General features: G+C 32.4%; 1 protein-coding gene across 1 annotated transcript; it reads right to left on the bottom strand.

Moving 5' to 3' along the window:
• Nucleotides 1–4,002: 4,002 nt before the first annotated feature.
• Nucleotides 4,003–14,633, bottom strand: HELRODRAFT_114533 (hypothetical protein). Its single transcript, XM_009027722.1, has 19 exons — nucleotides 14,397–14,633; nucleotides 12,092–12,117; nucleotides 11,860–11,955; nucleotides 11,493–11,576; nucleotides 11,153–11,210; nucleotides 10,800–10,891; nucleotides 10,224–10,488; nucleotides 9,784–9,839; nucleotides 9,209–9,289; nucleotides 8,704–8,939; nucleotides 8,469–8,567; nucleotides 8,005–8,104; nucleotides 7,554–7,717; nucleotides 7,105–7,255; nucleotides 6,209–6,824; nucleotides 5,572–5,928; nucleotides 5,007–5,158; nucleotides 4,708–4,854; nucleotides 4,003–4,531 (listed from the first exon to the last, which is right to left on the bottom strand). The coding sequence occupies exons 1-19, from the start codon at nucleotides 14,470–14,472 to the stop codon at nucleotides 4,439–4,441; spliced, it is 2,949 nt and encodes a 982-aa protein (XP_009025970.1). The 5' UTR covers nucleotides 14,473–14,633; the 3' UTR covers nucleotides 4,003–4,438.
• Nucleotides 14,634–16,381: the final 1,748 nt, after the last annotated feature.

The following is a 16,381-nucleotide window of genomic DNA, read 5'->3' as shown; positions in this document are numbered from 1 at the left end:
CATATGTATGTGTGTTTATGTATGTATGTATGTGTGTATGTGTGTGTGTGTGTGTGTGTGATGCATGTGTATGGTGCATGTGTATGTATGTGTGTGTGTGCCTTTCTTAGATCTTTTGTTTGTAGTTTTTGTATGAATTATGTGTGAACTGTAAGATGCAAAACAAATATAACATTCTCTTAGGTTGTAATTTCATAATGATACAGTGAGGATGAGAAGATAAGATTTTTTTTTTCATTCATTCATTTGTTTGTTCGTTCGTTCCCTCACTTTTCATACATACACTCGTTTATTCATTCTTTCATGTCTTTAATCATATTAGTCTGTATGTATGTTTGTATGTATGCGTCGTATACATACAAACATACATAAAAATATGTATATTTTTTAAAACAACTCTTCAATCATATTAGTCTATTATTCCATCTTTCACTTATTGATTTATCTGTAATCGTATTATTTATCTGTTTTCTCATTCTGTCATTCATGCATTATTAGTACCTCTACTTGTTCAATCTTTCCTTCATTCATTCATTTATTCATTCATTCATTCTTTCAATCAATTGTATTACTAAAATTATTTATGGATCAGAACTGGCTACATAATTATAATTCAATACATTATCATTCATTCATTTTATCTATCTATCTATCATTTATTCATTCACAGACATTCTTTCTTTCTTATAGCATACCATTTAAAATAATTTAGGGTAACTCATCAATAACATAATAACACACACACACACACAACACACACACACACACACACATATATATATATATATATATATATATATATATATATATATATATATATATATATATATAAAATATCCTATGGATATGGGATAGTCTTTTCTTTATCCTTCAAAAAAACTATCTTAAAAAAATAACATATGATAAGATGGGATGGTCCCCAGTTTGAAAAAATAAAAAAAATTAATATGCTCACTTGCAGTTTTTAAATAAAATTGATAATATTTAGCAATTTAAAAAAATATTTAACGAATAAATATATAATAATTAATAATAATAAACTCAAACCATACACACAGACTATTAAAATATCATAAGTATTAAATTAAATTTGCAAAAAGTCTGACAAAGCTTTCTTCTTTTTATACTTATTTTCTTTAATTTTAGAACTCAAACTTATGTAATAAAATAAATAAATAATAAAATAAATTAAATTTGAGATATTTAATAGGTTTTTCAGTAAAATTTGAGTTTCAAAACTTACCCATTTAAATAAAATAAAAATTATATGTAACTATAAAGATAAACAATTAAATTAACTATTAATATTAAAGAATATAATAGTTTGTTTTATATTCTTAATGATAATTGACAATTTTTGAATAATGTAAGATTGTAAGACAATTGTGTTACAATAAATTGTTATTAATTTGTATCAATTAGCAAAATTATTTATTTTTTAAGTAAAAAAATTAACATAAAATAAAAAAAAGGAATTAAGTTAACAAAATTTGTCAAACTCAAAATATTATTAAAAAAAACTCACATTTATATTGCCTAAATTAAACATCTTGACAGCAGCTTCTTCTCAATATACCAAAATAATTCAATTATTTTAATTAACAAGCAACCTTTATTCAAACTTTTTGATAAATTAAATCAAATTTAAAACTTTAATTTGAAGCAAAAACGCTCAAAAACCACAACTCCCTCTCACACACACAACTTCACAATGGCACAACACAGGCAAGAGCTTATAATTGAGATCTTACTAAAATCAGCAAGCACACCGTCTTGCTTAAGTAGGTATGTATGAAACAAAAAAAACCATTACCATCCCAAATAATTATGAATTGTAATATTTTATTTATTTAATATCAATTATATTATACAATCAAATATATTATATAGCTATTCTACCTAAATTATACTTCATACCTTTTTTAGCAATTCTTTTTCAAATCATGTCTGTAGAACATGTTAAGAATATAAAGGCAGGTATCATGTATCACATACAACTATATGGATATCATATCATTTAGTTTGATTTATAGGAGTTAATATTGGTGTATTATATATATCATTCGTCAAATCATTTTATATTTTTATAACCATATATTTGAACTAATACTAAATGTTCCATTTTGTTAAATATATTATTTCTAACTATGTTTAGCAATGAATTTGTGACTAAAATTTCATACTTCTCTGATTCTAGTTCTTTTATTATATTGAAAACTGCTAGAATAAGTTAATTAATTAGCGAAATTGTTAGAATGTTTAATTGCATGCAGTTGAACTGTAACATAATTTAGAAGACATTTATTTTAATTTTTATATAAATTACGCTGCTTGGTTGCATTTCAGGTGGCAAATAAACTTTGAAACTAAGATTCAGAACAGAAACTTCACCAAACCAAACGCCAAAGTTGAGCCACTACTATTATAGAATAATTCAAAACGAATTCTCATAGAACTTTACTTTATTTTCAATTTCCACAATGAAATATTTTTTTATGAATTATAAATAGAAAATGGTAGTTTCCATGAAGATAGTTCATATAATCTCCTCACTTTGGCACAATGCCCATGTCTTTACCAAGAGTCTCCATTTCAGCTGGAAATTAAATTGAAATAAAAGTAAAATCATCAGAAGTATGTTATATCAAATGAGCTAATATTTAATTTTCACACAAATAACATCAATATTATTAAAATATTAAGGTTTAGAAAACAAAACTTTAGTAAACAGACTCAAAAAGATAAACAATTCAAATATTCATCAATCTTTTAAATTAAAGCTATGTATAAGAGATTTCAACATTGAAATTGATATAAAACATAAAAAATAACTTGCCTAATTTAAGAAAAACAAAACAATTGTAAAATAAATTAAAATTTTGAAATTTAACCTTTGGTTTTCTCTTCACGTTCCTTGGCTAAACGTGCATCACGCCTCTGCCTGATGGGTTCGTAGATGGCCTGCAATTTTGCCTCCTTCCTCGATAGATAGTCTGAATTTGATTTAATTTTTTCCTAATTTAAATAACTAACATTTTTAACAAAATGTTTAATGCATATGCTTATAAATCCTTGAACTCATATAAATACTAAACTGCGTTGTATAAGTATACTTGTATATTTATATATTATAACCTGTTTGTTGTTAAAAAGAGAAAAACATTGATTAATATTAAACTAATACTAAACTAACTAAACTATTAAAATTAAACTTACTATTATTATTAATTTATAATAATAGTAAATTTAATTTTTTAATAACTCTTCACAGGCTCATGTGATTTTCTAAAGTTTTATACCGTTGAATTTAAAATTTTTAATTTAAATTGAAAATTAAAATGCGCATGCAGATACAAAAAAATAATCAACTTCACTGACTGTAATGAAAATGGCCGTACAAGACTCCAGTAATCAGGAGACCCCACCTCGAGAACTAGATTTCAAATTGAACAAAAAATAATTAATCCATCTTTCACAATTATTTGTGAAAAATTGAATTGTTAAAATATTTTGCAAACTAACTCTTATAAACGGAGAAACGCTCTTCGGTGGAGACAAGGTCGACATGATAAATTACTATCTTATCGTCGATGTTTTTGGTTAAAAGCAGATCTAAGTTTTTAAAAAATTTTAAAAACTTTGACTTCACTTTTAAACACCAAAACCATTCGGAAAATAGCCCACTTTTAAACACCAAAACCATTCGGAAAATAGCCCACTTTTAAACACCAAAACCATTCGGAAAATAGCCCACTTTTAAACACCAAAACCATTCGGAAAATAGCCAACTAAATGAAACGAACTCGTGTATATCATAGAAAGAAAGAGAGAGAAAGAGAGAGAGAGAGAGAAAGAGAGAGAGAGAGAGAGAGAGCTTGATCCATCACTAATCAGCAACGATACAGATGCGGTTCTCAAAGAAATTTCGAGAAACATATGCATGCAACCCACATACAATTAAATCACACATATTCATAACATGTACATAAACATACACACACAAACATGCATAGCCCATAATATTCTATACATTTTCACCAAAAATTCAAAATTGGACTTATTGTATACAGATTAAACCAACTGTATCAGCCTAATTTATTCACACTTTTTGTTCATTTCAGAATCATTATCACTATTATTTATTACAAATTCTCATTATTCTTCAGTTCATTAGTGTTTCAAAACTAAATTAAATTAGCTCTAGGTAAAGTTCTTTCATCCGATGCTGAGTGACAAAAACACTAACGACATTAATTAGTACCACACAAAAATGTCATTGAAACCGGACAAACGTCATCGACTTATCATCAATAATAATTAATAATTACATAAAATTAATTAATTAATTATTGGAAAGTAATTACATAAACAAAAAAAAAAGATAAATCGACGCCTTTACTATTATAAGAAGAGAGTGAGTGTGGGAGAATGAAAGAATTTATCTGATAACTCCAAATTTCTTAGCTTCTATCTCGTAAACCAGCAGTCTCCACATCTTTACCACGAAGACTTCCGCCTCATCATCCAGTACCTAAGAGTGGGATTAAAAGTAAAATCAAGTTGAAAATATAATGACGTCATATTAGTAGTGGATATTTTAACTAACATGTTATAAAACATTACAGTCCAGTCGAACGACCGGTCAATCAAACATTTTTCGGAAATTCAACAAGATCGAAATTTTAACAAAGAAAAATCACAGCAGACCATAGATATATCAGCCAAGATGGTCGCTGGGGGTATATTCGAGAGAATCTTCTTGCAGATAAAATCAGTTAGCGACGGTTCATCTTCACCTATATATTCAATTATCTTCTTATTAACCCACGGTCGAATTCTTTTGTTTATCAATTCCTAGAAGGAGGAGGAATTATGATAATAAGCTGAATTTATACAAGCAAACAACCAATCAATCAGTCGACCAAACAAACAACCAACCAGTCAATCAATCAGCCAATCAACCAACTAACCAAGCATACAAATAAGCAGTCAACCAATCAACTAACCGAATCAACAAATGACCAGTCGACTTGCCAAGCAAATAATTCATCTTTGTTTATGGGAATACGATCAATAAATGTCTTAATCCACCTCCTTTTTTCCTCAGCTGTCGTCGGGAATGCCGCTCCAGAGGCTGATGTCGTAGATGAGGATGACCCTAAAATTAGGGAGGAAGATGATTGGCCGGATTTTAAATGACGGCTAGGAGAGAAAAGGAGAGATGCTGATGATAGAGAGTGGGAGAGGGTAAAAAATGATTGAGATAATGATGATATTAAGATTGGAAACGACTGCGACGCTGATGATGAAGTATGAAAATGATTCTGAAGAATTGAAACGTTTAAAAAGATGAATATGATCCCAGAATTGAATACCACTAGCTAGCTTGGCAAAAGAGAAGAAAATTAAGTCAAACAACAGAATTACAACCAATCTATGTTACAAAAAAAGACACAATAAACATTTCAAAAAAAACCTTAAAGTAGATCAAAAAAAATGAAAAAAAGGATGACAGTACAAGAAAGTGATCCAAAAACAAACCAACAAAACAAACAAAAACCCTCAACAAACCTGGCAAACTTAAACCCGTACTTCGATTACCGCCACCAGCTCCGGAGACATTGTTACTCCTCTCTTCATCATTTTCCTCCCCGGCCTCGTAATCCAGAGGGACTAACTTTCTCCTTTTTGAATTCTTTCCGCCATCGTCATCGTCGTCATCCTCGTCGTTGTTGAAGACGTCCGATACTGTTGGCTTCTTACGTTTGGAGCCGCTGTTGACGTTACCACTACTGCCACCGCTCCTGTTGCTGTTGTTGTTGCTCGTGGGTGTGGCTGACGTCGTTGTCGCTGCGTTGTTGTTGCTACTGTTGTTGTTACGTTGATGTTGTTGTGGCGGGGAGAATGGGCTGTTGGTGTTACTGGAGTCTGGGGGGAGAGAAAATTCCAAATTAGAATTACGAGAATCTCTCTTCAGTTATAATAAATAAGTAATAATAATCATTAATAAATTAATAATTATTAATCAATTCACTGCAATTTACTGTCCAACTCCAACTGAACATTTACAAACTTTTAACGATGGAATTTTTATCAAAAAAAAAAGTACAACCCCTTAGACAAGAAATGAAATCTAAAAGGTAAAAAACAAATGAAATCTAAATACCACCACAAGACGTGGAAAACAAAGAACAAACAAAACACCAACCAAATCTATTAATATTATTCAAGTTGTTAGTAAGAGCAACTTTCGATGAACTAGCACTGCGAGCGGGCATACTGGGGGGTCCGCCCATCGAGTCCTCAGAATTGTAGTTTAGGCTATTAGTGAAACCGCCTAAATTAGACGACGACGGCGGATTGGATGATTCGCTGAAAATTAGATTATTATTATTACTAATATTAACGCTATTGGACGATTGCGAGTTGTCGACAGCTGGTAGCATATCGACGTCATTGTCGTGGTCGTTGTGGCCATCTTCACTGTTGCTATCGTCGTTAGCCGGACTGTACAGGTTACTATTTTTACTTTTACTCTTTTTAACGTTATTATTATTATTATTATTATTATTATTATTATTATCATTAACGCTACCATCATCGTCATCGTCTGAGTGTAAATCAGGCGCGGAGTTGACGGGCCTGAGAGACGAAGAAAGAAAATTATTATTATTATTATTGTTGTTGTTGTTGTTGTTTACGATGACCACACCGTCGTCGTCGTCTTCGACGTTCATGACGATGACCGGCGAGTCCGAGTTGGGCGACATGTGGGAGGGGTTGGTGATGCGCGGTAGGAGGTGCTCCTCTCTCTCTCTCTCTATCTGTTTGTTGGGGTTCGGATTAGTAAGGATTAGTGAGAGTCCATAGGCTGAGGAATGAATATTCATTCCCTAAGAACTTTTCCTTTATTACAAAACAGACAGAATTAGCATACAACGAGAAACAACAAGCAAGCAAGCAGCCACTAAAAAAGCATTGAAAATGCTATGAGCCACATCAACGAACAAACAAATAGCAAACAACGCTAAACAACACCAACCAATCGAACGAACGATGGAGAAAACAATACCAAGCAAACAAACAACCAAACAAACAACTGACCCTGGCCATTTCAAGTTCAAGGTCGGGGTGACCTTCCTCTCTCAATTTGTTCTTTATCTCTTCCAGTTCTTCTCTCTCCTTCTGCTTATCTCTATCATCTGCTTCCACTTCCTTCTGTCGTTCGTTCAGTCGCCGCTGAAGGGCACTTCCTCTGTTTATTAATGTTGGATCGAATGATGGAAGGATGGACCAATAAATGAATGAATAAACAATCGAATGAATGGACAAGCAAACTATCACGATGAATTATGAAATTATCAAAATTAAAAAATGAATTATCAAAACACGCTATGAATGTATGAATGAATAAACGAACGAACGAATGAATGAACGAACGAATGAATGAACGAACGAACGAATGAATGAACGTATGAATGAACGAATGAATGAACGAACGAATGAATGAAAGAAAGACGAAAGAATGGAAAGAAACCAAACAAAACGCCAACTTATAATATTTGACGTCATCTCTCTGATCATTGTAATCCTCCAAAAACTCTCTCAGCCTCTTTGACTCCTTGTTCTCCTCCACCCTCCTCTCCTTCTCTCTCACTCTCTCTTTCTCATACTCTCTTGATTTCTTCCTCTCTCTCGATTCCCATTTTCTCAAGAGCTGCGTGTATGAGTGCGTGTGTACGTGTGTGTATGTACGTGTGTATGTGTGCGTGCGTGTTAGTTAAGAGAGAATAATTATAACTGATCCATAAATTTTTGTATTACTTCCTATCCCTCAACCAACCAACCAATCGACCAGCCAACAAACGAGCCAACCAACCAACCAATCGACCAGCCAACAAACGAACCAACCAACCAACCAATCATTCAAACACAGCAAACAACAAACACATCAACCAACCAACTAACAAGCCAACCAACCAACCAGCCAACCAACCAACTAACCTCTTGATAGGCTGCCTCCTTCTCTCTCAGCTTCCTTTCCAATTTCTTCCTCTCGTAAACCTCCTCGTCATCTTCTCCCTCGACATCTCTATCGCGTGACCTGCGTTTAAAAAAAATGACCACGTGACGTTAATGACCACGTGACGTAATCATGAATGTAAACAAAAATAAAAGAAGATGACGCAATAGATGATGGTAGCAGCTAGTGGTTTTAATAAATTAATTATTTAAATACTGAACTGACTGGGGAATAGATTGAAGAATGAATGAAAAAAATCAATCAGCCAGCCAATCAACCAATCAATTAATTAATGATTTAAATAACTAACCAATTAACCAATTAATTAATTAATTAATCAACCGCCAATCAATCAATCAATCAATCAATCAATCAATCAATCAATCAATCAATCAATCAATCAATCAATCAATCAATCAATCAATCAATCAATCAATTAGCTAACTTTTTATCAAGAACAATAACAGGTGAGGCATCTCTTGTCTTTGACCGACTTTTATTCATCCTCTCCCGCTCCCGTTCCCTCTCTCGTTCTCTCTTCTCCCTGATTGGTTAGCCACAGTTGGACGAGAGCCAATTAGAAACGATCACTCAAAATCATCATCATAAACATAATCCTCATCCTTACAATCATTATCACCATCATAATCATTATCATTATTATCATCATCATAACTCGCCTTTCATACTCCTCTCTTTCTTTAATCTTCTCTCGTTCTCTCAATCTTTCCTCCTCTCTCCTCTTAATTCTTTCTCTCTCTCTATCCCTCTCTCTCTCGCGTTCCCTCTCCCTCTCTCTTTCTCTATCTCGCTCCCTCTCTCTATCTCGCTCTCTTTCTCTCTCGCTCCTGCTATCCTTGTTGCTTCGATCCTTCCTTCTGCTGCTGCCTCTGTCATCCTTGCTGGGATCTGAATTCTTTTTTTGTGTGGGTTTGGAATATCATTGCAAACATACATACACATGAAAACAGACACACATGCATATATAGCAATACACAAACAACACACGCACACACACACACACACACATATACATACATACATACATACATCCATACATACATATATATTCTTTGTTTGTTTGTATGTACAAATACAAACAAGCAAAAAAGCACGCACGCACGCACACACACTCAGATATATACAAACAAGCACACACATACATACACGCACACACACATATACCAAATGAGCATCTCTAAAATTTCTGATCTCCTTATTAACAAGCTGCTTCAGATCATCTGCCATATCCATTCCAGCCAGGTCCTAGATTAGAAAGAAGAAGGGGGTTGGATTGATTAGTTGATTGATTGTTTAGTTGATTGACTGATTAATTGATTAGTTGGTTGATTGATTGACTGGTTGATTGATTAGCAGTTGATTGATTGATTGGTCGGTTGATTGATTAATCAGTCAGTTGATTGATTAATTAATTGGTCAAATAGTTTACTGACTAATTACAAAACCAATCTATTTTATTTATTAAACTGGTTAATTTGTTTGACTGATCATTATGTTCATTGACATATTGTTGAACTGGCTGAGTGACTGAATTGAATGATTGACTGATATATTCAATTAGCTGATTGGCTATACAAAAAAAATTGACTGACTGATTTACTGACTGATTAACTAATTGATTGATTGGTTGGTTAGTTTATTGACTGACTGATTGACTGATTGACTAATTAATTGATTGATTGATTGGTTAGTTTATTGATTGACTGATTGGCTGATTGACAGAATAGACATCAGCTAACAGCAGAAGGTTCCTCTTTGTTCTGCTTTGCCTTCTTAATGAGTCTATCTACATCATCTGGTTATGTAATGTAATGTAACGTTATGTAATGTAATGTAATGTAAAGTAATGTAATTGTGAAATGTCGATGTGATGTGACAACTGGTGAATGGAAGCCAATCCAGTCAGGAGTGAAAATAAAATGTTAACCAGCCAATCACAAGCAAGCAGTTCATCATCAATAACCAATTACAAACCAACCGACGGCAAACCACTACAAACCAACCAACCAATCAAACAACCAATAACGACCAGTCAAAAATAATCAACCAATCATTAGCCACCAATGGCAAACAACCAACCACAATCACCAACAACCAACCACAATCACCAACAACCAACCAATCACCAACAACCAATCATAATTAACCACCAACGACCGGCCAGCCAATCCTAACTGACCTGCTGTCATCTCAGTAGAAGGCTTACTGAGCTCCTTCTCATTGTCCTTCATGATGCCAACAAGCAGCCCCTTGACTTCTTCATCCTTCTTCTTCTCAAGGTCCACATTGTCGTCGTCGTCGTCGTCAGAATTCTCGCCATCCTCCTTATCGACGATGGTCTTGTAGCACTGCTGCTGTTGCTGCTGCTGCTTCAACTTTTTCTGTAGCTCCTTCTTCTGCTTGTAATCCTCTAGCAGGTTGTTGGTCTTGGCGTCTACTTTCACCTAAGTGTGTGTGAGTAATTGTATGTGTGTGTGTGTGTGTGTGTGTGTGTGTGTGTGTGTGAGTGAGTAACTGAATGTGTGTGCGTGTGTGTTGTGTGGATAAGTGAATGTGTGGGCTGTTTTTGTTTCAACAGAAAAGCAAACAAAGCTCACTCAAATAGAAAAAACTATGAATATAAACACACACACACACCTATAACAAACAAAAAAGCACAAACTAACACTCCTTCTCTCAATTACAAATAGACACACAAATACACACACGCACACGCACACACACACACACAATCAAAGCCAACAGTAGAACCTACCAGCAACTTCTTATCAATGATATTCCAATCGTTGAGTAGTCTCATACATCTTAGCGTAGATTCAGGATTGTCATACTCACAGAAACCAAAGGCTGGTAAATTTAAGGAGTTAGCATAAATTTTTTGCTTGTGTGTATGCGCTCGTGTGTGTGTGAGCGTGTGTGCGTGTGTGTAAGTGACTATGTCGTGTGCGTGTGAGTGCGTGAATGTGTAAGTTGCCTATGGGTACAAATCAAAAGCAATTAAACCAATGAAGACATAAACATCCAGACAACACAACATGAAAAAATCACACAGTGACACAAGTATCCACACACACACGCACGTACACACACACGCACACACACACACACCTTGTAACTTTCCAGATGCACCTTGAACTCTCTTCCAGCTGAGAACATTTCCACATTTCTGTTAGTGAGAAAAAAAATTATGCTTTTATCATCTTCCCAATATAACTCTTAAATATAATCATCATCATCCTCACACTATCATCATTATCACCATCATCATTATTTTCATAACTACTATCATCACCATCATCATTAATACTACTACTAACAATACTACTAATATCTTGACAACATGACGAATTTCATAACATCATTCATTATCATCATCACAATCCTGACCATCATCACAATCCTGACCATCATCATCATCACACCATCATCATCATCATTATCACCAGACCTGTAGCATAAGCTTGATCATGGCGTCTGGTGCTTTGTCATGTATGTTCCCAACGAAGACAGTCGTAACTGGAAGTTTTTCTTTCTGTGAAAAAATTAAGGAAATTATGCAAATTAGGCAGATAAGATATGGAGATTACCGAGAGAAAATGTGATGTAATATAAACAATACTTTTCAATCAAACACTCTGACAAAGTACTTTATGCAATAAAAAAAAGTGTTTTCATGGTAAATGTGTCTAGCACTTCTTGCTCTATGTAACACCAACTCAAGTAAAAATTTGCATATACTTTTAGAAGAGAACTAAAGAAGGAATTGTGAAATTAAATGAAAAAATTGTAAAATAGATGAGGCAGAGCAGACTGACGTTAATGGTCAGTTCGGGTCTGGCAGTGATAACAGCCGGTGTGGTGGGGGCAGGCCTCGGTAAGGACATGGGCATCGACAGGTTCGGTCTCATCACCTAATTATGAAAAATTATGGAAAATTATAAGAAAAGTTTTAAAAGGTTATAAAAAAAATTTATAGAATTTTATGGAAGATTTTGAAAAAAAAATGAAAAAATAATTATTGCAAAGTAAAAAATTAATTAAACTAACCGGCATGATACCCATTGGCATCATTCCTAATTTTAAAAAAAATTTAATAACTATATTAATTTAATTATTAGATATTTACTAATTCCTATGAATAAAAAATAAACAGTAGTTTGATCATGACAAAAAATTTACATAAAAGAAGCGAACTCAAATTCTTTATCTATGTGGTCTCAAATCACAGAAAACATTGCGTTACTCTTTAAAAAATGTTCATTAAAAAAAACTATATGGCAAAATCCTAGGACAGTGCCTACCATGCAATTGAAAACAGATTATAAATGCGGGAGATATGTATAAAAAAAGAGTGCACATAAACAACGACCAATGAGATTGTGAGCACAATGTCGAAACATAATGTAAGAAATACGGAAACTGTCAAATTTTATTATTTTAAATTATTTATATTAAAATAATAAAATGAAATAAATAATTTTTGTTAAAATAGTAAAAAAGGAAAAAAAAATCTTATTGGGCATTTATATCATCAAATAATTAAAAATTGAAATGAAATGGAATAATGAAAATACCAAATAATTAACAAATAAAATTTTGGCAGAATCCTAGGACAATGCTGATTTGTTATTAGTATATTTTTATCATTAATCTAGTAAAAATGCCGCAGCAACAATTTTTATTATTTTGAAGTGGTTATGATTTACGCATGCCATAGCTGTTCGAATATGCCCAAAATGAAACATCTTTTTTCGCGCGTCGTAGTTCCATTTTGAAAAAGATGATTTATTGTAAAATGAATCAGGCAATAATATTAAATCGTTTAAATTTTAACAAGCTATATCGTCTCACTAGAAATCGTAGAATAACTAGGCAGTGGTTAAGGTTTAATGGACTATTGTATCGGGAAATGTTATGCGAAAACTGCGGGGAAGAAATGTACGAGGTTATTCATTTAGTTAATAAAGTTGACCAAGTCATTTGGCGATGTCCAAAAAAAAATTATCAAATGAGGACAAGTATTCGAAAGGATTCATTTTTTAAAAATAGTAAATTAGGGATGTCAAAAATTATACAAATTCTTTATTGTTGGGCATGGAAAATGCCTGTATATTTGACAACAAGGGAGGTTGGCTTAAATAAAAATACTGTCGTGGACTGGTACAATTTTTGCCGGGACGTTTGTATAGACCGTTGTATTGATAATTTTGTACAGATTGGGGGTCCCAGAACAATTGTAGAAATAGATGAAACTAAAATTCTGAAGGCAAAATATTATAGGGGTAGAAACAACAGATATAAAGATGGATGGGTGTTTGGAGGAATACAGCGAGGGACAAGAATATGTTTTGCGGAGGAGGTACAGGCACGAGACTCACAAACTCTAATCCCTCTCATTCAAAAATGGATTGCTCCTGGGACAACAATAGTCTCTGATGAGTGGCGTGCGTACAGTCAGTTGAAAAACTTGGGTTATACTCACATCACAGTGAATCACAGTGTAAATTTTGTTGATCCAGTCACGGGTGCACACACAAAATATCGAATCGATGTGGGCCAGATTGAAGCGTACATTTAAATATATGTATGGGACATCCAAAGACTTAAAGGCTACATATTTAGCTGAATTTATGTGGAGAGAAAAATTCGGTAAGTTGCCTTTTGGAAATATCATTGTACATGTTAGACAGAAATGCAACATATACTAGGAACTATGATACCTTAATTTTTCTTTTTTCTTAATTTCAATTTTTATAATTATTTTTATTAGTACATTTGTTTGCTATTATTTAATGTAAAAAAATACAAATTTTGAGATGGTAAAAGAGAATAAAATGTATACAATCTTTTTGTCCAAAAATTTAATTTATATAAATACTAGTTTATACTGCCGCCTGCAATCGATTAATTGATATTTAATATTCGTGACATTAACACTTCGATAGCTCTGTATTTTCGTTCATTCATTAAGTTACAGCTGTGTTGCATTCCCTTTTCTAGTTATCTTATTGGTCGTTCACTTACAGCTGTGTTGAGTTCCCTTTTTTAGTTATCTCATTGGTCGTTGTTTATGTGCATTCTTTTTCATACATATCTCCCGCATTTATAATGTGTTTTCAATTACATTGTAGGAACTGTCCTAGGATTTTGCCAACTATATTAATTAAAAAATTAAAAGTTAGCAGTTAGATTATTAAAAAAATCCAAATTAGAAAAAATTAGTTAGGGACATAATTTTATTTTAAAAAGCTTTAAATAAATTTCCTCATTGGAATTTATTTGAAACATTCAATTTGAAAAACGTAGATAAAATTAAAATATCTTTTATTAATAAAAAAAATGTAAAACCGACCGATAGGTGGCGGGTACGGATTGAATGGAGGAACCATCATTCCGGGCAGTATTGGAGGTCTCGGCGGAAAAGACATTTTTGACGCAAAATTATTCGAAGAATTTTAACTTTTTATTCAAAACAATGCAACAAAATTAGCAATTTGACGATCAAAATTCAGTCTGACAAACAAATTATTCGCAATTCATAACGAAATTTGTTTTCATATGCACCCATTTGTTAAAAAAAAATGGCGATTAATAACCAAAGACAGTAAATCCATTAAATTGTATCGGTAATAATTTCCCCATTACAGAACAGACACGTCTTTCAATCAATAAATTAGTTTATAAAGCGCTATTTCCGCGATGTTCATCAGCGCTCCTCAATGAATTTTGCAAACAGATGAGTCTTGAGACCTGCTCTGAACTCCGTAAGTGATGGAGAAGTCGTCAGAGAAAGGGGTAGAGTTCCATGGAAAAGGGCCAGAAAAAGCAACAGAAGATTTAGCAAAAGAGTTAAGAAGAAGTGAGAACAAGACGATCGTAAACCGGCGTGTTTAGGTTCAATTAATACATCTGATAAGTGCTTAGGATATAATTTAGATTGAAACTTATACATAAATGTGTAAATTTTAAAAATTAATCTATTTTATAGATAGCCTGTGCAAGAGAACAAGAAATGGTGATATATGAGAAAAGAAAGAAGCACAAGCAACTAGACGAGCAGCAGAGTTGAAACTTTTACTTAGAGGATAGAGTCAGGAAGACCATAGTAGAGCCAGTTACAATAATCAATCCTAGATAAGACTAACGAAGTAACAAGAAAGAGGAGAGTAGGATCGTCAAGAAAAGGCAAAAGTTTTTTTATTCTACGTAGATGAAAGTAAGAACTTCTAGTAACACTATTAATCTGAGAAGAAAGAGACATGCTAGAATCAAAGATAAAGCCTAGACTACGAAACTTGTGAGAAACATCAAGAGTTTTAGAATCTGGTAAGATAATAGGAGGGATAGTAATAAAGTGTTTAGATTTATTTCTAAACGGAATTAGTAAAAAACAAAAATAAAACGAATTAATCCCGCTAAATACAGAAAATAAAACCGAATATACTGAAAAATAACTTAACTTTTTCACATTTCGATAAAAATGGCTTAAAATTTACCAACAAAATGGACACCGTAACTCTTACTATTATTGCTTGATATACAACCAGGGATATACCATTATCCATGTATACAACTGACAACCAATTTTTAAAAAAAGTGAATTTCTAAAAATTATTTATATATATATACATATATATATAAATATATATATATACATATATATATATATATACATATATATATATACATATATATGCATATATATATGCGTGTAAATGAATAATTAAAATAATATCCTCAGAATTATTTTAAAGAAATTAAAAAATCATTTATAAATAAATAAAGCAACACCAGAAAATAAATCATAAATCCATCTATGCTATGCAATATGTATGCTATATGATTCAAAAATTCAGAGCGTTATGCATCAATAACACACACGGCGTGTGTGTCTTTGTATGTGTGTTTGTATGTGCGTGTATGTTTGTATATGTGTCTGTGTGTGTCTGAGTGTGATTATTTTCAAAATTAAATACAATTTTTTGAAAAAAATATATACATGTATTATAAATATCACAGTAACTATGTTTAATTCAATTGTGGAGATTAATAACAATTAGTGAAAACTATTGAAACACATATATACACACACATACTACAAACACACACACACGAATATATATATATATATATTATATATATATATATATATATATATATAGAGAGAGAGAGAGAGAGAGAGAGAAAGAATTTTATTTAAATCGATTAATGCAATTACATTATTAAATTTTTTCCTAATTCTTTCAAGAGTTCTTATTAACTTCTTAAACGTTAATAAGAAATCTTGCAAAATTAAAAAAAAAAAAAAACTGTATAACGTAATCGAAGCGATAAATT

This window comes from Helobdella robusta (genome assembly GCF_000326865.2).
Source record: "Helobdella robusta unplaced genomic scaffold HELROscaffold_50, whole genome shotgun sequence".
NCBI classification, from domain to species: Eukaryota; Metazoa; Annelida; class Clitellata; order Rhynchobdellida; family Glossiphoniidae; genus Helobdella; species Helobdella robusta.
This window is presented reverse-complemented; position numbering and strand designations above follow the sequence as displayed.

Excerpts from the sequence above, each read along its gene's own strand:
- HELRODRAFT_114533 (XM_009027722.1), bottom strand. The coding sequence starts at position 14,472 with ATGTCTTTTCCGCCGAGACCTCCAATACTGCCCGGAATGATGGTTCCT. Across the intron at positions 10,489-10,799 it reads TCATTGATAAGAAGTTGCTG|GTGAAAGTAGACGCCAAGAC; the intron begins GTAGGTTCTACT and ends ACACACACTTAG. Across the intron at positions 5,929-6,208 it reads GAATAATATTAATAGATTTG|ACTCCAGTAACACCAACAGC; the intron begins GTTGGTGTTTTG and ends CTCTCCCCCCAG.